This window comes from Lycium barbarum, chromosome 1, assembly GCF_019175385.1.
Source record: "Lycium barbarum isolate Lr01 chromosome 1, ASM1917538v2, whole genome shotgun sequence".
Classification (NCBI taxonomy): domain Eukaryota; kingdom Viridiplantae; phylum Streptophyta; class Magnoliopsida; order Solanales; family Solanaceae; genus Lycium; species Lycium barbarum.
This window is the reverse complement of record NC_083337.1, coordinates 165720852-165742571: the sequence shown is the minus strand read 5'-3', so window position 1 is coordinate 165742571 and position 21720 is coordinate 165720852. Positions and strand designations below refer to the sequence as shown.

At 34.6% G+C, this 21720-nt stretch overlaps 1 protein-coding gene across 2 annotated transcripts; it reads right to left on the bottom strand.

Annotated features, from left to right (window-relative positions):
* Positions 1-6433: 6433 nt before the first annotated feature.
* On the bottom strand, positions 6434-18267 carry LOC132605215 (V-type proton ATPase subunit a1-like). Of its 2 annotated transcripts, XM_060318432.1 has the most exons (18): positions 17814-18265; positions 16395-16439; positions 14244-14366; positions 13997-14104; positions 13588-13701; positions 13311-13484; positions 12790-12927; positions 12256-12363; positions 12022-12129; positions 11797-11945; positions 11066-11219; positions 10806-10966; positions 9839-10045; positions 9577-9760; positions 9002-9085; positions 7479-7675; positions 7330-7389; positions 6434-7125 (listed from the first exon to the last, which is right to left on the bottom strand). In XM_060318432.1, the coding sequence occupies exons 1-18, from the start codon at positions 17952-17954 to the stop codon at positions 6921-6923; spliced, it is 2460 nt and encodes an 819-aa protein (XP_060174415.1). In that variant the 5' UTR covers positions 17955-18265; the 3' UTR covers positions 6434-6920. The 2 variants fall into 2 exon arrangements, with proteins under 2 accessions (XP_060174415.1, XP_060174424.1); XM_060318441.1 differs by lacking the exon at positions 9839-10045 and having other exon boundaries at positions 17814-18267.
* Between the last annotated feature and the right edge of the window lie 3453 nt (positions 18268-21720).

Sequence of the window (21720 nt, the reverse complement as noted above, 5' to 3'; positions counted from 1 at the left end):
CGAAGGGTATATTTGACCCTTTTTCAATAGTTCAGGGGTATATTTGGCCCTTTTCCGAATAAAAACTTATCCTTTACAACCTCCAAATCAATTGATAATTAATCAATGTGCACTTTCACCATATTATTATTCAATCCTGATAAACTATATAGACTGGTGTAAATATCGAATATGGATAAAAGTTTTAGCTCAGAATCCAAATGAAAAAAATGTATTCAACGTCTTTCTTACCCGTATTATTACTATTTGTATATCAATACCTTTTACTAGTAATATTTTGTCTAGTTTAGGAGTACAAATTTCATTTGAAAAGAACTAAGGAATTGTTATTTAAACTAAAAGAAAAATTAAATGGTTGACCTATCAAACTCCCAACCCGGGGAATAATTTATTTTTCTAACAAGATTATAGCTTGAATTAGTTGAAATTTGAAGGGGAGAAAAAACCCTTATCAGTTTCTTTTTCTTTCTTTCTTTCTTTTTTCATCAAAAGACTGACCTTTTCATTCATTTGATAGCACAACAAAAGAGTCACGAGTTTCATGTACAAGTCATATAAAAAATTGTTCATCCCAAGAAACTGCATCGACTAAAGTCTTTGAAAAACTAGCAAGACGGTGAGTACACCTATTTTTATTCCTTCTGATAAAAGAAAATCGAGCTACATCTAGGGTCTCCCTGAGCTGCATGATATATTCATATACGTTTTGCACCGGCTAAGGTGCTGACTTCAGTCCCTGAATTATCATTACCAATTCCATTGCATCCTATAGAATATGCACTTTCCTCCATCATTTGTGAACCACAATTTGCAATGCCTCTCCAATTGCAATTATCAATTTCCTTTTCTGATAAAGCAAATATATGTCTCTACTCTACCAAGTGTTTTTCTTAGTTAAATATTGATAATTGGACCATGCAGGGTTTTCAAGATTCAATGTGGGATGATATTTTACGCAATGAAATGTCACTGGTTCGCTCTTTAATGCCAAGTTTTTCAATATCATATGTTTGAAAATCTTAAGTTAATGAAACAACTACTACTCTACAACCTACAGAGATATTTTTTCTTTTTTTTCTTTATCCTACAAACGCTAAAATGTTCTATGCAAACTTCTGTATGGCAACACATTTAATCCAAAGGGTTCACAATGATCCGATGATTTCATTAGATGTGTTGGTAGGCACAGCATATGCTAATATGTTATACTAAGCGGGGTATGTTTTCTTTTCCTTTTATTACTAGAAACAAACTTCAAGTACTGCGTGTCTATTTTGTTTAGTTGTTTTACAATTTTGAGATATCACTTTGAAATATTTCTTTTTGCATTTTGCGTTATTGTTATTTTATGTTTCATTATGCGTACAGGGCGGGAGAAGTTAACAAGGGTGATTCAATAAAACTAAGCAACGGGTTAATAGTCTCAGATCGACACGAGCAGTAGCTCAAGGAACGTCAACCTACAATGGGTTCCCACGCCGTACCGTACATGTCACGCCCCGAATCATGGCCTGGGCGTAACACGGCACTCGGGCCTTGCTTGCATGTGTCCGAGCGAACCTCATAGCTTGCTTGTCAACATGGTCATCAAAACAATATAATCTATATGCTCCAATTTAAATGAATCATGAAAATGTAATTTGCAGAATAAAGTTTTGAAATTATCTCATAGCATGAAATATCATGAAAACATAATAGTCTGCAAACATGAAAGACACAACTGACTCTGTGAACTGACATCTGTCTATGAAACCTCTAAAACATGTCTGAATACTAACTACCAGGACATGGCCCTGGACTACCATAAACTGAATACTAATGCAGACTCCATGTTGAACCCCGAGAGGAGTGGGGCTCACCAATAAGCTGATAACTGAAGTGATCCTACTGCGCAGATGTATGCTCCTGAAAACCGGTATCTGCACCGTGAAGTGCAGGCCCCGGGCGAAAGGGACGTTAGTACATGGTGAATAGTACTAGTATGTAAAACCTACTGAAATGAAGAATATGGCACAACATAGGTATAGGACATGAACTGAAACTGAATGTAACTTGAACATGACATGAAACGTGAGTAAAGTCTGAAAACAGTAAATCAATGTAAATTCATGTATGTAAAACTGCTTGTAACGTGGGGAACGCTATAGTATAACCGACAACATGATCTGGTACTTGTGTCCTATCAGCAGAACACTCACACCTTGCCAGGAATATGAGATTTAAGTAATAATAAGCATGTAAGGATCCAAACTGCATAATGAAGGTGTTGCCTCCTTGCTGAAAACCCTTATCCTACGGTGGCAACGTAGTTTCACGCTATCTGAGCCTTCTCGGTTAACTAAGAAATTCCCAAAAACATGAACATGATATAGTTGGCTAAGAAGCCCATGATTCGTGAAATAACTTGTAAATAACTTGTAATCATGATTTCACGAAATAACTTGCAACATGGTTTCATGAAATATCTTGTAATATGGTTTCATGAGATAACTTGTCATAGTCTTGCAAACATGTTTTTGATTCATAAGTAATAACAATAGTTCATATATATATATATATATATATATATAATTGACTTGAAAACATGCTTGTAACTGGCTACATAAAATCATAAAGTTTCATATAAACATAATGAGAACACATGAGGAAGAATTCATGATTCATGGATTAAGCTAGGGTTCCTAATAACCGTAATGGAAGATTAGGAATACAATAACGAATATAGATACAAAATTCATGTACATAAATACATAAATACGGGCTACCAATATGTTGGGTTTAATGCCCTAGGGTTTGAACTTCATGGATATCAAGAAACGGAGCATGGGGAAGAACGTAGAGATTCCCACATGTGGATGGAAGTTCTACATACCTTAATTGTTCCAAAACTTGAATTAGAGACTTGAGTTTTGAAGAAGATTTCCTAAATCTTGATTCTTGAACCTTGAGATGGGTTTTCTGGAAAACCCTAGATTAGGAACAACAATTTCTTGCTTAGATTATTAGAATATATGTTAGAATTGAGTTCGAATAATTAGAATAGGCTTACCTTGGTGTTCTTGATGATGGAGGAGGGTAGGAGGTCGTTCTAGGGCTTGAAAAAATGAAAAATAATGATGTGAACTGATACGGACGAATATATACTGTTCTGGAAAATTAAATTTCCGCCCAGTTAAATACAGGCTGTATTTTGAAATACGGACTGCACTGCGTCTCTTCAGTAAAATGGTCATAACTCTTTGTACAGATGTCCGTTGACCCCCATAATATACCGTTGGAAAGGTATTTCAAAGCTCTACAACTTTCATCAAGGAAGTTTTCTGAAATTCCAAATACGTTTTGAAATACGGTTCGTATTTTAAAATACGGTCCGTATTTAACCATTTGACATCCAAATGCCAAATTCCAGAATGCTCATAAATCCTTGGTACCAGTTTACGACTTGATTTACGGCCCGTATACTGAAATACGATCACTGTTCATGGGCGTAAACCCCCATCTTACAACTGAACAGGGAAATTCCAATTCCCACATTCTTTATCTGATTTTCTAAGTCTAGGATCATGGTCAAAGCTTTCGTTAGAGGTATGAGGTGTTACAGTACACTGGCGGGGACGTAAAGAATTTCAGCGAGCTTGGGAAAATAAGGTGTTGGTGGTGGGCCCCACCACCACTTCTCAATCCCTCATCAAAAGGATCATCTAACACTGGTCCCTTAGGTCCGGTCTGAGTTCCAGCCTGATGGGCCTCAAACACACCAACTCCGATTATGACTCTAATTCAGCCTACCGGGCTAATTACCTTTGGTCTAGGTCGACGGTCCCGGCAGCTTGAACCGACCGGTTCGTTTAAGAAAGTTGTGTATTGAAATCCACCATAATCGAACAAGCTTTGAAACTTATTAAAAAAAAAGACGAAGAAGATGGAAAAGAACAAAAACTGGTTGGGTTTTAATTTTTAGTGGGTTGGATGAGTAGATTTAATTGGAACAAAAATCACCTAGGCACCACATACAAAATTAAAGTGGGAAATGAGAATTTAACGGAGTAGGAATAAATATGAAGAATAAATATGACTTTTTTTTAGTACAAGAGCAAATATGACTCTAAAGTAAGATGACAAGGGCAAATATGTTGAAAAAGTATAACGATGCGCAAATAACTTATTTGGTACAAGGGCAAATCTGACCCCTTTATGTTTTTTTTTCTTTAACTTTACATAGTAATATTATTGGGTATATATAGTAGTAAGAATAAATTTAAGTTAATAAGATGTTAGCCATTTGTTTGTAATACAATCTATTGGATGGTGTTGTATAAATTTTATTTACTAATATGAAAATGTGAGTAGCTTAATGTAAAATTCTAACATATTTCTACAATAAAGAATAGACAGATTTTTTATAAATATTTTTTATTTTTTATTTTCTATACAAATTTCAATATTATCTAAGCGAAAATAAAATCATAAAATCCACTATTAATTAAGAAATTTGGGGCCTCAAACTTTTAGGGGTGCTAAAGCAAAGGCTTTAATTCGTTAGTCTCCCCCTAAAGCCACCCTTGGAAGTTAACATACAACACACATGCCTGATAGATACACACTTAAGTAAAACATGTTCCTTGTTATTTTCTGGCACTGTGAGCTTTATAACTCGTATCGACTAGTTCTCTGCTCCAGTTCAAACCCTAAGGGGCGTTTAAATTGACCGATTTGGTTATTGCTCTAAGTTAATTTGTTGTCATTGAAAGCCTAATCAAATAATCCAAACGAGAAGATCATATCTTCAAAGCTCATCACTTCAATAAAGGCATTGAAGTCAGGAGGCCGACCCCCAAGTTTTTTCTAATGTATCCGCAATTACATTAAAGTTCCCCTACTAGCCACGGGAAGTTAATGCAAGTCGATAGGTCCTCAATCATCGAGTACACTATCGACTTTCCACACTTATCATGACAACATCACCGTTCTTTGGCGCTTATGGGGGGCCCTATCATACACATGCACCACCAGAGTCTTCATAAGAACTCTGGGGCGAGGGCCAAGGTGAACCCGGATTAACAATGAAAAGCGGTCAAATCAGTAGCAAAGGCACCAGGACGGACGATTGGTTGAACCGGGCGATAGCTTCGCCATCGATAGCTCAGTGAGGTATGCCACCCTCCCTACTTCTAATGATAGATAGAAAAGGTGGGAGAGGGGCTGAGGGACGGCAAAGGTACAAAAACAAAAACTACATGACATACGTACGTTAAATGGTAGGCCCATTACGAACAATCATTAAGGCGATCTCCAATCTCGCTCGGCTCAGGGCGATCACTTGAACATGGCGGGATTGATCGATCTACATCAAAAATTATGGCTTCCCTTCCCAGGAGCGCATCTACAGAATAAAGAGAGCACACACCACACTCTTACTATACCAGGGCCTTTAGCTTTCACTGAGAAGAAGAGATTACTTCCAGCTAGCTTTTTTCCCTAATCCTAACCAATGAAAGATAGGTCGCCTTAGGATAATTGAAAACGAATTCACTTTCAGTAATCGGAGGCAAGTCAAGGGCCGGCGGGCATGCCCCCAGCGTCTTAAGTTTGGGAATTGTGCCGGACCAATGCTACGAGCTTCGGGAATCCAATGGAATCTTCGTAAATTCAATCATTATGAGTGTTACGATTCATTCAATTAGCAGGTCCAATTGATTCATAGCCTCTCGAGCACAACCCATATTCATGCAAGGATTGGTGATTGAGGATCCATATAGAGTTTTATGAAATGTCTTAGAGATCAAGGAACAAATGCTTTCTTCAGGAAATATGAATACTTTATGGTAGGGACAAGCCATTTTTTGGCGTTGAATCGGGTCAAGTATTAGTAATGCATGAATTAGTTATGAGGAAATATATGTATTATTTTATGCAGGATTCAATTATTAATGTATTAGACATTCCATAATTTATCCAACATACAATAATACATAAATTTCCTTATAACTTATTCATGTATTAACTATGCGGGTTTCTAAATTGCAAGTCAAATACCGTCTTAGATGTGTTGAATTTTATACATAGCAAAAGAATACTACCAATATGGTATTACTTATGCAAGATTTAATACATGAGTAACCTAGCTCCTAACGAGCAACCAAACATCCCCTAAGCTTTGCTTGGAGTACCAAAGCGATATTCTTTACATGTAATAATAGAACTACTTATTGAACCCATTGCTTATTGATGGGTTTCATTAGTTTATGAGAAATTCAATCCAGCTCAGTTATTTGTCAGAAATGTGAGGCAATCAAGATAGGAGAACCAACCTCTACTAAGCTCCAACTTATAACGGTAAAACTCTTGATCTTTTTCGTTTTCAGATAAGTACTTTTTGATGATCTCAATGAGGAAATTTCAGGAGTCAAGTCAGGAGCATGACACAGTATAGTTTTCAGATAAGAAAGGCTTTATTATTACAAAACTGGAAGGAGAACTCCCCCTTTCAGATATGAATGCGAGATGTACACGTATAGTTTCAGAATCAGCAAGTTTCCTCCACAAAAAGATGTGAAACTCAGAAGATGTCGTGGTATAAAACATTCCCTCTTCACAAATTACTATGACTGAATCCCTGTTTGGGACAACAAGATAAGATTATATGAATCAGAAAAACTTTACAGATCTTTTCCTCAACAGCTAACTACGACCTCAGAACCCTTTTCGTACTGCTATACCAAAAGATTACGTGCTGCAACTTTACAATTCTATCCTACATAATCCAGCTGCTTCATCCAAATAAAGAGTGTACAATGTACCAGTCAGTCAAAATTGGGTCCTTCCGAAATTCTTGTCAGGCTTCTTCTCTAGATAAAAAAAAAACTCTTCTTCTCCACAGAATTCCCCAAAAGTAAAAAGTGAGAAAGAAAGGCTATGTACTAATCGTCATCATCTGCTAATAAGGCAAAGGAGAATGGGTTGAACTTATAACCATCTCCATGATAAAACTTGTTTTGGAATTCCACCCAATGAAGACGCAATGCATGAAGGAATGCACTAAGAGTCTCCATCATGAGTAGTATAAAAGCTGTCGCAAAGGCAAACACTGCCAGCCCCACTAGTCGTATGATGATGTTATCATACCTGAACTTAGAATGATAATAATTAGATAAATTCAACTTCGAGAAACCAAGAGTAAATTATGAACAAAATCAACTTCTACAGCAAATCATAGCTATATTTAGCTTCTTTTTTCGTGAAAGAAAAACCATAACTATAAACTGGAGAAACTTGAACAGCCAGTCAAAAGAAAATGAAAACATAGCTAAACGTCAAATGAAAACTTACCCCCAAGCAAGGAGGAGAACCTTCTCATAGAACACAGTAGATAATTCAGAGTGAGCCAAACTGCACCAAATAAACAATGTGTGTACAGCAAATTTTAAAGAAATACATGAACCAAGTTAATAACAAAAATAAGTAATTGATGGATTTACCTCAAAGCCCAAAGCCGAAGGTATGATGCAGTGTTAGAAACAGCACCAAGGACAAATTCAATAGAGTGTATCATTTGGTGCACAAAAACCTCACTAAAGTTAAACTCTTCAGCGCGCTCCCTGGCAGAGTCTGGTTCATCATCAATACTCATCATCTCAGAGGTTCCAAGTATTCCATATGTCCGACCTTGAAATCTCTGAGAATCATCAAAAGGTGCAAGAGAAATCAAGCCTTTAAGCTACTAAGTCTATCTATTGATAAGGAGTACATGAAATTTTGAGAAATTAAATACAAAAGTAAAAAAAAAAAAAAAAAAACGATTTTGTCTATAAGGCTCTCTCCTCTCCCCAAAAGACTACCCTCAGATCCTGTCAAAATATAAAACCATAATGCTAATTCAAGTAACATCAGTAGACACCTAAACAACTTCTATACGGGAACCAATGACAACTGTTTGGTGTACAGAATGAAATTCCTTCTCTGTTCATTTTTGGTGGGATGTCGGCTGAATAAAAACTTCGTTGTATTCTCATATTTGGTTAAAACATAGTAAAAATTTAAAGAAAAAATGCATCAAAAGTTAAGACATTCCGGTCAGACTTTGCATTTTTCCTTTTAATTTTTTTTGACACTTCATCAAAAAAAAATTAAAGTCTGACTGGAACGGAATTGCCAGAGTGAAAACAGGGAAGGAGGATCCTAAAAGGTATACTAGAAAAGGATTTTCTGATAACAAGGAATTAGGTATCGCACCTTTTCTCACAATTCCGAACAAAGGAAGAGAAAAAAAAACATTTGGAACAGGGATTGCAATCTCAGGCAGTCACCTAAAGGCACAAGTAGCTCTAGTAACGTAATCACCCTACCTACAGCACATATTCCATGCTCAAATTTCCCATTAAGTAACTTCATCTTAGGACATAAGAACCTCAAAGACACAAACCTCCATTTTAGAAGCCTAATATCTCTTCACAGCTATTACTTAACAACTGAAAGCATTAGTACCTCCACAAGTACATCAAACTTACATTTTTGGTCATTCCTTTTTTACCACCATTTTTAGATGAAAACTATACTCTCCAAATTTGAACGCTAAATAATTTAACCCGACAATCATGGAAAGATAGATTTAGAAGTTCATTATACCAACAATCGAGAATGAAGTCATACTTAAAAAGGAGAAGTATATCTTCAATAAAGTAAGATATTCAATAAGGGCCTCCTTGACTATTACTAGATTTTATGGCATCCCAACAGGACCCCTCCCTCTCCAAAAAAAAAAAAAAAAAAAAAAAAAAAAAAAAAAAGAAGAAGAAGAAGAAGAAGAAAGAAATTAGAAGTTTTTTTTAAAAGGTTTCTCCATTCTATGCCACTAAAATGTCTCTTAAGAGAAAACAAAAGTTATTTTCAGAAAGAGTTCAGGGGTTCCACTACTTTCATCCTTTCTCTGAATCAGAAAAGTCAACACAATATTAATCATCATTAAGACAGATGAGAAAGCAAAAGGAAACAGACATAATACCTCCATGTGAAGTCTCTTCAAAATAAAGGGTTTTGGGAAGAGCATCCATGGAACAGCAATGAGTGCCAAAAGCAGCAATACTACCTGCAACGGTAATTGTTAACAGAGGTAAAAGAAAGTAGATATATTTCTTAGGGGTTGTTTGGTACCAAATTGTATGTCGGAAAAAGGAGAAACAAAACTTCATTAATGCTTTTGTCATCCATATTTCTTTATTTGTAACTTGTTCTTTCTATTAGTTGCATATCGCGCCTTTAATGCATACACAACATATACATACATACATATCTTTAATGCATACACAACACATACATACATATACATTGAACTAATCATTACAAGTTATTTATCAAAATTATGCAACGGTATTTTTATTAAGAGAATTTAGACCCCTACTCCCTCAAAAAATCCCAAACGTGGGATGCAAGTATTAAAACCCCATTTATAATCCATGAATTGACAATATTCTCACTATAAGTTAGTGGTAGTACAATTCTACCATAACCCATTAAATGATTTAAGAACCAAACAACCTCTAAGAGCACATGTTCCAGAAATAGAAGGGTACCTCATACCTGAAGCACACTCTGGCCCCAGAACAACCTATTCTCACCAAGAGCTTCAAAAGGACTTAAGAACATATAAATCATAACATGATATAGATCTGCTTGAGAACCAGTGCACCATTTGACAACAATGAGAATAGAAAGGTATCCAAAGAGGCTGTTGAGAAAGATAACTTGTGGAACGAACTGATACCTGACAACAATCAATCACAAGAATAAATAACTACATACAGGCAAACCATGAAAAAAGAGAGGAGAAATGATTACACACTTAATATCAAGTGAGCTGCTGAAGAAATGTGCATTGAAATAACTTATAATAATTCCGAGATTCATCTGGGCCACACCCAGCAAAATAGACATCTTCATCTTCAGAGAATTCAAGAAAGGAAGCTCTGAGCGGCTGCCTCTCCAGCTTGGGTCCACGCCAAATGGATATGGATCCTTGTATTTTATTAAACCTACTGTTTGTGCATTACTGTAATGTACACACAGTAATGTCAAGATAGTTGTAAGAAAATACAAGAGAATAAAATAGGTACCTAGAAAGTGTGCTATAGATGCTCATTCATGATCAACATGCACTCAGAGATAGGGAGGCAAGAGTAAAACCGCAAATGCAAAAATAATTAAGAGAAACCCAGACCGTCATAAACATTATTCCAAGAGTCTCTTACATTGTTCATGAAATAGAGAGAAGATAATTATTAACTATTAATTAGCATAGCTACACTATCTAGTGTTTGAGAGCATAGGAACGTTGCTACTTAAGTAAATATACAAAATGTAAAAGAAATTAGCCAACTTCACCAGAAGTTGTACATAATTATAAAAGCAACCAGACAAAGAAAATACCACATTGCCAACAATTGCAGCACCAATACCTGATAAACAATGATTGTAAAATAACCAGAAGTTGTCGAGGGTTTTAAGATAACCTGTAAAGTGGTATGATACTGCAACCATAACAACCAACACACAGATAAAAGCCTGTGCGGAAAAGGAAAACAAACACCATCCAATCCTAAAGTTTACTAAAAGAGAAACAGCAAATGCAATTTCTCATTCATGAAGGATAACATGATTCAAAATGCAACAAAGCAGCCATAGTTTCACTCTTACAATCAGCATTTAGTTCTATTCCAAAACTGAAAAATAATAGAAGGACATTTTTCCTCGTAATCAGAAATTGTAGTCTGTTTCTATCTAGAAATTGTAGCATGGTCATTATTCAATACCTGCATGTAGCATCTTGGCATTTGTACGCTGAGTCACCAAATATGTGAAAGGGAACTGAGAAGAATTCATTATATATCAAGCCACAGTAAATTGAAAATATTGACATCAACAGGAGTACATAGCGACCACCAAAGAGCATCTCCATGAAGCTGCCTAGTTTCTGTCAGGACAAAGTTGATTCACGAAAGAAATATATAATTATATGATTGCTTTTATTCAACCCTCCAAACAAGAAGCTTAAATCAATAGGAGTACTAACCTGAGAGCTAAGTTTGCTTTCCCTTGCGATAAGAACCAATGCTCCCAAGAGCAAGCAGATCCCATGACCCCAGTCCCCAAACATCACAGCAAAAAGGAAAGGAAATGTGACAATGGTATAAACAGCCGGATTTGCCTCCTGGTATTTGGCAACACTGCCAAGAAAAACAACACTATAAGTGCCTTCTGTTTGGACCAGCATAAGTGCACAACACATGGATATTCATATTCAGATATTCTTTTGAGAAACAAATGAAATTGAAATTTATCTGAAGAGCTAAAGCATTGTTAAAGAAAGACCAAAACCACGGCATGCCTTATGTTGAAAAGTAGACTCTCTTTTGATTAGGTTTTATTTTGCCTCTTCAGGCATATGAAGAACATTTTCGTAATAAGTAAAGGTCTTACTGCGAAAATGGGTGAACGCGTACAATGAAACAGGAAATTCAAAATAATGTTACTGTACCATCTAAAAGAAACTTCAACAAACATGCCTATTTCGTATCATGACATTAACAGCATCACCCCTTCACATCTCTTGGATTGTGTTGAAGCAATTTCAAATGGACATGCTCGTATCAGTAGAATCAGCGAAAATGATGGAAAAGAACTAAGGCTGTCAAAAAACATTTTATCCCCATGACCTACTGCATCAACTAAATCAAGACAAGACTAAATTATGCTTACATCATTTTCTTCGCATAACGAAATGCTACTGCATGTTTAACTTACCCATACGCATCAACAATTTCTTGAAATGCATTTGTGAAACCGTTTGTCCTAAAGTATGTTGGAGGTGACTCCACGGCATCCATCACATGAAATATAATGCCCACTTGTGAACTGCTATCAAATGTTGCACGTTGCAAAGCCTCTTGTATCTAAAATTTTCATGAGTCATTACTTGGTATATTTAACTGCTACAAAAAGAAGTAAAGAAGTAAAAGAGAAATTTACCTTGGTCTTCGCAAATATTGGACACCAGCCCTCACCCACTAGACACTTCTTTGTAACATCGAAATTCAGCATATTTAATGTGTCATACACAGCCTTTTGTGTTTTAACCTAGAAAATGGAATTGGAGCATTAACTCATTTGTCAAGACCACAAGACACTTGCTCCCACCAGATAATAATAAACTGTAGTATAAAGCAATAACTCCAACTATTATGTTCACTCTTAATCTCTTACCATGTTTATCCATTTTGTAAGGTGATATCCGATGGAGGTCAAAGCCTTATCTCTATGGAGCAGTCCAGCATCCAGAGTGGTCTCTAATTCAGATAGCCGAGACAAAACCTACAATCAAGAAGTTTATCTCATCCACATATCTTACTTTAGAGCACTCGAGAATGAATGATCACAAACAAAATACTATATGACAGTATGTCTGAGCAGATTTAGGGTTAAGACTCATTGAAGTGGCAAATGTGGCACAGCAGGCTAAGGTGATTGTGGAATAAATGTGAAGGCAATCAGACGCTACGAGAGTTAATAAGGGGAAAACAGAAAATTGGCCCTTTTTCTATGTATATATTATGATGTTGAATGTCAATCGACGCATAAAAATGAAGGCACCTAAAACTTAGCTTGCTTACTAGGCAGAAATACCATAAAGTTATTGATTTCCTGCTAGCAATATTTCAACAAATTATGCAGTGATAATTAGTAGACAAAAAAGTTAAATTGTAATGCCGATGAAACTCCTTTCCATTAGAGACATACTTCTTGAGTAATCTGCCTCCTCTTTGTTGTGTCTTCAGGAACAGGATAGCAATTTGCTCCAAATGCCTCACAAATTTTCAGTATTTTTGTTCTCGCCTGCTCACCTGAAAAGAATACTACAAAGACTATCTTCTCAACCTGCAGAAGCAAAGATGAACTTTATAATCAGACGTTCCTTTCAGCAAGGAGCCAACAAATTAAAAATAATAATAATAATAATAGTAATAATAACAATAAAAAAAAAACATAAAAATCATTGAAGAAATCACATTGCATACTGGGAGGAAGTTAGAGCTTGGTCATTCCAAATGGGGAGAAATGCTTCTACTCTTTCCTTATTTATTCATGACCTGTGAGTAAATCTTACGCATTTAGCATTTTCCTTTATTTGGAAGTTTTCTCAATGAACTAGTTCCTTTTGTGCTGATCCAGGTTTAGAAAGATGGCAGTGAAAATGTCCCCCAATCAGAACATCACGTGTGGGTTCAATTTTATGAGAATTTTTAAAGAAAGAGGATTACCATTTCGTTTGACGAAGGATCCAGTATTTCTTCATCAGCAACTGCCTGATTGAAAAGCATATTACCCCTTGTAGCACGAAATAGTATTCTTTCAAATTGAAGAACCTTGGACGTGCAGATAATGCCACTAATAAATCTCACTCCAGACTGATTTGAAAGTTCTGAACGCATCTCCTGAAGATTGAAAATAACTTTGCTGAACTTTTTTTAAGAAACTTAATCATCTAATTAATGAATGTAGCTACTCTACAAGAAATAGCTTTTATTTGCCAGTTACCTGCTCAAGTAATGATGCTGTATCTGCATGGTTATCATTCGAGTATACATTTTCATCCAATTCTACTTCCCGATCAGTTGTGTGACTACTGCTTGAAACAAGGAAGCCACTAGCCTGGAATTGTACAGTGATAATGACCAAAAAAATAAGTATTCCTGAATGGAACAGATTCATTTTAAACCCAAGAAAAACATAACTTTGGTCCTTCAGGTAATTCTGCTAAAAAAGTGATCTAAGAAGCTTCGAATTTCAGTTCACAAGTTCAAACTTGGAAGAGAATATGATAGGTAAGCACCCAGGTAAGCATGTTCAGTGATAATAACACCAAAGCAAGTACTCAGAAAATCCATTTTTTACCTGGAACACTTGCACATTAATAATATTGCCAGAAATCAAGGTAGAAATGTACCTTCTGCAATACCATCTTAAACTCTAGCAGCTCATTATATGACTGCCGCAATTTCTCACTATTGGCATTCATTTCAATCAACTCATGTTCATGCTCTGCAAGTTGTATCTGAAATTCAGAAGACCCACATTGTCCATATGAGCTTTTGTTGAATTGGAAAAGCTTTTGAATAAATGCATAATTGAAGAAGAAAACAGAGGAGAGTTCATTTATCAGCAAATAAATCAAAACAGCTAGAGAAAGAGACCTCTATTTCTTCTAATTCGATATCAGGTTGGGAAGCAGGAAGAGGAGGCAGCAATAGACCGGCTTTGTGCATCTGATCTTTGAAATATCGCAGTTTTCTTGACATCTCCACGCATCTTTTTACCTACAAACCGATCAACAAAATAGTAATTATTAACATAAAAGACAAATCAATATGTACTCATCTCTAGGTCCAATAAAGGCTGGAAAGACCTGTTTCTAAGCAGTTTGACTTAATTTCACAAAATTATGAACTGAAATTTGAGTACAACGTAGCAATATTCTCTCTTCAAAAGTATAACAGTGCTCTGGAAACTATCAGTCTTCAACAAAGAGGACATATAATAGGAAAGTCTATCAGTACAATTCTGAATTTTGGGATAGAACTTCATCATCAATAGGACTTTTTCATTACTGACTAGTATCTTCACACTAGATATCCTTGACATGCCATAATTGTTTCACTAATAAATTCATTTATTGTTTAAATTTGTTGAATAAATATAGTAATTCAAAGGTGTATAAGTACTTCTAAAATTTAACTATAATTTCTAGCAAAAATAAAAATGAGATAACAATAGAAGATATTTTATAGGAAAAACGCGATAAAAATAGAAGATATTAGTCAACTGCTGTATTAGTTGGAACCTGTAACACTAGACATGAACAGAAAATTCTCAGACATGGACTGCCGGTAAAGATAAGAAATTTTCCATTAAAAGCTGCTATAGCCTTCTGCAGAAACAAGCAGGTCATAGGGAATTCATGGTTTTAAGCACCATCATTAGTTGCTTGCTTTGGATAGGTTTCTGCTTTGGATGCTTGCTTAACCCAGGATTCCGTCTAGAGGAGGAATAGCTCTATGTAGCAGATGCATTTTTTGTGAAGAAGCTCAAGACTCTTCCAGTCATCTTTTTCACATTACAGGCAAACAAGACAGGTTTAAGATCCCTTTCTGTATATCTGTGGTGTGCTATGGGTGATACCCAGAGTATTAGAAGTCTGTTGGGGTGGTGGCAAGTCAGAGAGTAAGAAGAAGACTGAAACAAATATCTGAAATACCATCCCTATATTACATCATATGGACGATCTGGTTAGGGAGGAATAAGCGATGCTTTGAAGGCCACAGGAGCCATATTTCTGTTATTAAAAATAGATGTCTGCAAAATTGGTATATTTGGTGTAGGAACAGCATGATTGAAAACATGTCGCAATTCTTTGAACTGTTGCTTTTGTGATTGTATTTTGCAGTACCTTCTTGCTACTCTTTTAATGAAATTTACTTTAAATTATCAACAATAATATAATAATAGGCTTAAAATAGAAGAGTGAATTGGATTATATCAAAGAGGTCAAGACAATAACCGAAATCATCTTATGTTGTAAGCTTCATATTTAGCCATCGGGTATTGAAATAAGCAGCAGGAACATGCACGAAAATATGTTTTAAGACCTTAAGGACCACTTAGTGTGTTGAAACTTTATATTTAAGTACAGATATTAGTCCAACTTAAAAGATGAGAACACATAGAAAGTCCTGCTCTCTACTCCATTTCAAAGAAGTTTCAGCAGATCAGAAGTTTCACACATTTGGCATTTACTTTAAGGTATGATTGAAGATATCACCAAATGTGCACATCTATCTTATTTACAAAGAATGGCGGGCCATTTATTAAAAAATCAAGACCAATCTGATGGTGAAAACACAGCAGGAGCTTGTTAGTAACTATTTAGTCCTAAGAGTTCCAATAACAATCCTATACATAATCTTATCTTGACTACGGCAACTAGCTTTCGGCCTTTCGTTTTCTCTTTCTTCTTGATATGGTAACCCACCCAAAACTTAGGAGTCAGCAGTGGTCATTTTCCCAATTGACGCCCTTGGTGAAAATTAGATTCCAACCTCTTGGTTGGAACTTGGAAGTAAAATGCTCTTGCACCAGAGCAACCTAATTTCTAGAGCAACTAGCTTTCATTTGCTATCAGAGAGCACATTTCCAGCAAAAGTTAGCAACGATAATGGTTTGTCAACAATACAAGCACATTAAAATTTGTCAAAAGTCTAAGCTAATTACAGTGAAAGTTCCACTTCAGTAACAAACATGTAGAATTTTGAAGATGAATGTGCTGTATTCACAGAAATTCTAAGTACCTGGTTTACAAATGTTCTCTGAAAAGGACTCTTTTCGGCATTTAGCTGCGCAAAAGAAGCTAGGTAGTCAGTATATTTGCTGAATAATGAAAATAAAGCAGGTTAAATGGAGATAAAAGTCAGGATGGCATGATCATAAAAAGATAAAAACAACTTGTTTTTGAGATGGTAACAAAAAAAAGATAATAACACTTAAAAGTTTTCCACACCCCTTGATGGAAAGAAAACTAGTTATCAGTAACATTCAAATTATTGAAAGTGACAACAATTTATAATCATGAAAAAATTGACTGCAACATGCTAGTTAATTCCGGCCTTACCCCAACCCAAAAGAAAGAATCAGCGCGGTAAATTGATGCCTTTGAAACCTCACCTCAATTTGCACAAATAGTACATTGGATTATTAGAACAACAATATTAAGAGAATGAAATTAAGGTCCCCTCAAATAGGTACTCTTTGGCACTTGAAGAACAAGCACTTACTATGTCCTTCACCACATAGACTAATTAACTAGAGAACCATTTCTTAGTCAAAAAAAAACACTTCCTGTTACATTGCATTCTACATAACCGAAATCACTCTCGAACCCTAAGTTTTCGAGTCAAAATCACGTACATATAGTGGCATCTCAAATTCATACATCCACAACATCAATCGTCAATCAACAATCAAACTTCGAAATCCTTCACAAGATAGACTAATAAAACTAGAGAATCGTTACTTAGTTAAAAAGCAACACTTTCCTGTTACATTGCCATCTACCATAACTGAAATCACTCTGGAAGCCTAAGTTTTCGAGTCAAAATCACGCCAATTGATCACGTAACTACCGTGACATCTCAAAATCATTCAACCACAATATACAATCACGAATCAACAATCAAACTTCGAAAATAAAACTAGAGAATCGTTACTTAGTTAAAGACAACAATTTCCAGTTACAAGCATCTACCATAACCGAAATCACTCTCGAAGCCCGTAACAGCCCAGCCGACTAGTGATATTGTTCGCTTTGGGCCTACACCCATGCGGCATTAAAACGCGTCACTAGGAAGTAAGCCATGCTTACTTATATACCCAGCATCTCTCTCTTGTATTTTGTCGATGTGGGACTTTCCTTCTAATCTAGGCGCCTTTAAGTATTCAAGTCAAAACGAAGCCAATTAATCAGGTAACAAAATAGTGACATCTCAAATTCATACAGCCACAATATCAGTCGTGAATTAATGTTACTTAGTAGAAAAACAACACTCTCCTGTTACATTGCATCTACCATAACCGAAATCACTCTCGAAGCCTAATAATCTATTCGAGTCAAAATCAGACGAATTAATCACGTACATATATTGACATCTCAAAAATCACACAATCACGAATATCAAAAAAAAAATGAAATTCAGATAGAGAGAAATGAGTACATCACGGAATTGAAGAAGTCCGAGTTGGCCAAGATAAGTAACAGCGCGATGAGCAGACTCAGCAGGAATAATAAGTTGAACGAAAGTCATCTTCTCAGAGCGCATCAGATCCATGGACGGCATATTATCTATGTACTCCATTTTTAAGAAGAGACAGAGAGAAGATCTATATTTGTTAGATCTGCTCTCTGAGAAAAGGGATTCTCTCTACCGCGCCTATTAGTGGGACTTTAGTTTAATTTGCGTGATTTCGTTAAGAGTGGGCAAAGGTAACTGCCATGGGGAATGAATTCCGTGGGCATCGAGCATTTTTCGCACTTTTTTTTACTCTTACTTTTCATTGGGATAAAGATAAAAGGCACTCGCATAAAATTCTAATACACGCTGACTTTTTTGAAGGAAAATGAACGCTGATTTCTATGGTCTATTGCAGGTCTGAGTAAATTTGAACAAGAAAAAACTAGTTCTGGGAAAGAAAAAAAAATAATCTACATCTATATTTATATATAATATATAATATAAAGTTAAGCATAGACAATGTGATGCTGCATCTCTCTATGACCTAAAAATCCATTTATCTTTTTTCTTCTTTTTTTTGACATTTTCCCTTCATTTATCTATTCATATTTTATTTTAACAATCTAAAAAATCTTTAAATTCAATATAATTAATCAACTTTTCACCTCCTACTATAGTTGTCCTCTTCATTAATATGTGTTGATGTTGCATGACGTGAAATTCTTGTGCCAGAAAATTCATCTTAATATAATTAATTTTCTTGTGCCAAAAACTGCATGACGTGAAATCTCTTTCCGTTCCCTATAATTAATTGTTATTAATAGGTATTAATGTTGCACTACTGGAAATTCTTGCACTCAATAAAATCTTACAAGCTAAGACACAAACAAATGTTCACAAACTAATCTATGGCAGCACAACTCCAGTATTTCAAGAAGAGAAGCTTACTTTAAGAACATTGGTGGATCATTCAATCGAAGAAAGCTTTGCACAAGGTGGGAGGGCAGCTATCACAATCACATCAAGATTTGGCAAATGAATTTTGCAAAAATACCATACTTAACCTTAATTATTTCCTCCCATATTTACAATGTAGATTTCATTTCTTGATATTTCTTAATTTTTGACCACGTATTGTTTTGTGGCATTCTTTTATTTTTTTTTAGTTTCCTTTATATTGTAATTTCATCTCTTCCAATTTTTCCTCTTCTTCTCTCCAACTATGCACTCGAGATATCTTCATTAGTCGTGATACAGAAATAACAAAAGGAAAAAAAGAAGAAAAAAAAAAAGGCGCCAACAGCTTTCACAACTAACCTTGGTGACAACCTCATGACGTTACATTCCATCAGGTACTTTTAAAATATCCTTACTAGATAGTTCTATTGATAAATTTTCTTGTATGAATTAAAGTCATCGTATTGTTCAGCACGGATCCCGCAAATATTATCATCCAAGTAAAATTTTCAAACTGTTAATGCTTCAGGAAAAACTCCAGGTATTGTTTTGAAATTTTCAAAGATATGACAGTCAATAATTTACTGTAAATCAATTGATTCTTAGATCTATTACATTACTTAGTATTGTGCTAATTATTTAGATTTATTGAGGCATCTTCTGTGGCTCCCTAAATCTATAATAATAAATAAGCTACTTGTAATTTTCTCTGATTAGTTAAAATGCTTACTAATCAGATTTTGGTTAAAGATGATATCTTGGAGATTTCGGGGGAAAAAAAAAATATCTTGGTGATCAACATGAATCGGTCGTTTGGATTGGTTATGTGGTTTCTTATTGTGTACATTGAATCATCTTGGCCAGGGAAAAAAGAAAATAAAATTGTAGATTAGATGGTAGGTAATTATTTTTATTTTGATTTTAAGATTAAGCCAAATTAGTTCCTTATCTTCTTTATTTTTTTTCCACAAGAATCTCTTCCTTCTCTTCTTTAAAGTCTATTTTATTAATTGGCATTTTATGATTTTGAATGTTGACTTGTTATGATAATTAGTAAACTTTCTCTATATTTCGTTTATTTTAAGCAGAAGTTGAGGGCCAACGTCATTGAAGTTTCTAGAGGAGATAGGTAACAATGTTTAGTACTTTTTGTGCTTTTTATTTCAAAACAAGATTCATTCGTTTATCTCACAAAATTCCAATAGTATCAATTTGTTTCTCAGCTTTTGTTAGTATTTTTGTGAAGTATGGATTGTGATAACAAAAAATTAAAGCTACTCTGCGCCTTTTTTTAGCCAAGAAATTTATTTAACTTTTTTTTTTTTACTTCTTTTTGTATTTTTTTTTACTCACTTTATTCTAAAACGTCACATATCTATTTATTATCTTGATACTTTTCTCTTTCCATCCGTTACATATTCCATGTTAATAAAAGGAAGGTGGAAATTCTTTACCTCTTCCACGTTAAGATTACTCCTCCTGGTTAAATGCTCAACATAGTTATGTAACGTTTAGCTTTTTCCTTTTTTTTATCAATCATCTAAAATATTTTTAGAACTCATTAACTACCATTGTTCATGATAATTTGCTCTCATTGATCTCTCTATTTTCTTTAATTTGCAGGTGTTGATAGGCGTGGAGTAATATAAATAATGTGGATAAATTTAAGCAAAATTGTCATTGAGATATAGTATAAGGGAATTAATAATTTGTTGAAACTAAACAACATAAATTTTTATGTAGGATAAGTATATAAAGGTGTTGACACTTTTCCTTCTCTGTTCTCTGGAGTCTATTTTCTTAAAATTTTATTACGATGATAATTTAAGTTTTTGAAATTATAATTAAACAAATATTGATTTATTTCATGTTGGTGAAACCAATAGATTTTTGGACCATAAATGGAGAGAAGCTGGTATGACAAAAGTAAGAGAAAAGTTTGACGCATATATACTCATCAACATCATCTTTTCCTCGAGAAGAAGTTTAATGGAACACTGCTCAGTAATTCAAGGGGAACACATATTTAGTTGAAAATTTGTTTATTTTAAAAGATATTGCTTAAAAACAATTCCAAGATATCAAGATACTTAATTTTTGAGTGATGTGTATACATATATATTATAGGGTATTATTTCTTTGTCATTGTGATAATAGACTCACATTTCTAAGCTCTAATTCTGATAATTTTTTTGTGATTTAATCTATATATTGAATCATATTTTGCATGCATATACATGAAAAAGATTATCTCTTCTATCTCAATAGTTTTTATTTATTTATTATTATTATATATAAATTGTATGGTATTTCATAAGACCGCGCGAAGCGCGGACAAATTCACTAGTCTATATATATACAATAGGAGAGACAAAAGGCTGTTAGGCTGCCAAGTGTAATCACCGCAAAAATTCAAATTATAAATACAACAAAACTCCAATTTAGAAGTACAAAAAAAAAAAAAAAAAAGTGCAATTAAACTAATACAAAACGGAAGAAAAAAAAAACTGCTAATTCAAATGTGTCCTATTTTATGGAACCATACTTAGATAAACCACCAACTACTCTGACATTTTTAGGATCAATATTAGAGAAAAGGACCAAAATCATCCATAATGTTTGGGTTTGGATCAAAATCATACATATTCTTTCACATGGTGCACTAATAGTACATTATGTTTGCATAAGTGGTGCACTTTTAGTCACAATCCCAAATAAATTTAACGGAAAAGAACAAAAATGCCCCTGAACTTTTAGAAAAGGTATAAAAATACCCTTTATTCATCTATTTTGCTAAAACTACCCCTCAATTCAACTTTTAGAAAATTTTGAGGCTTTCTCTATTCCCCTTGACTAACGGACAACACTAATTTTTTTTTTAAAAAAAATAAATTAAATTGCACATGACATTTTATTACTGAAAAATTAATTT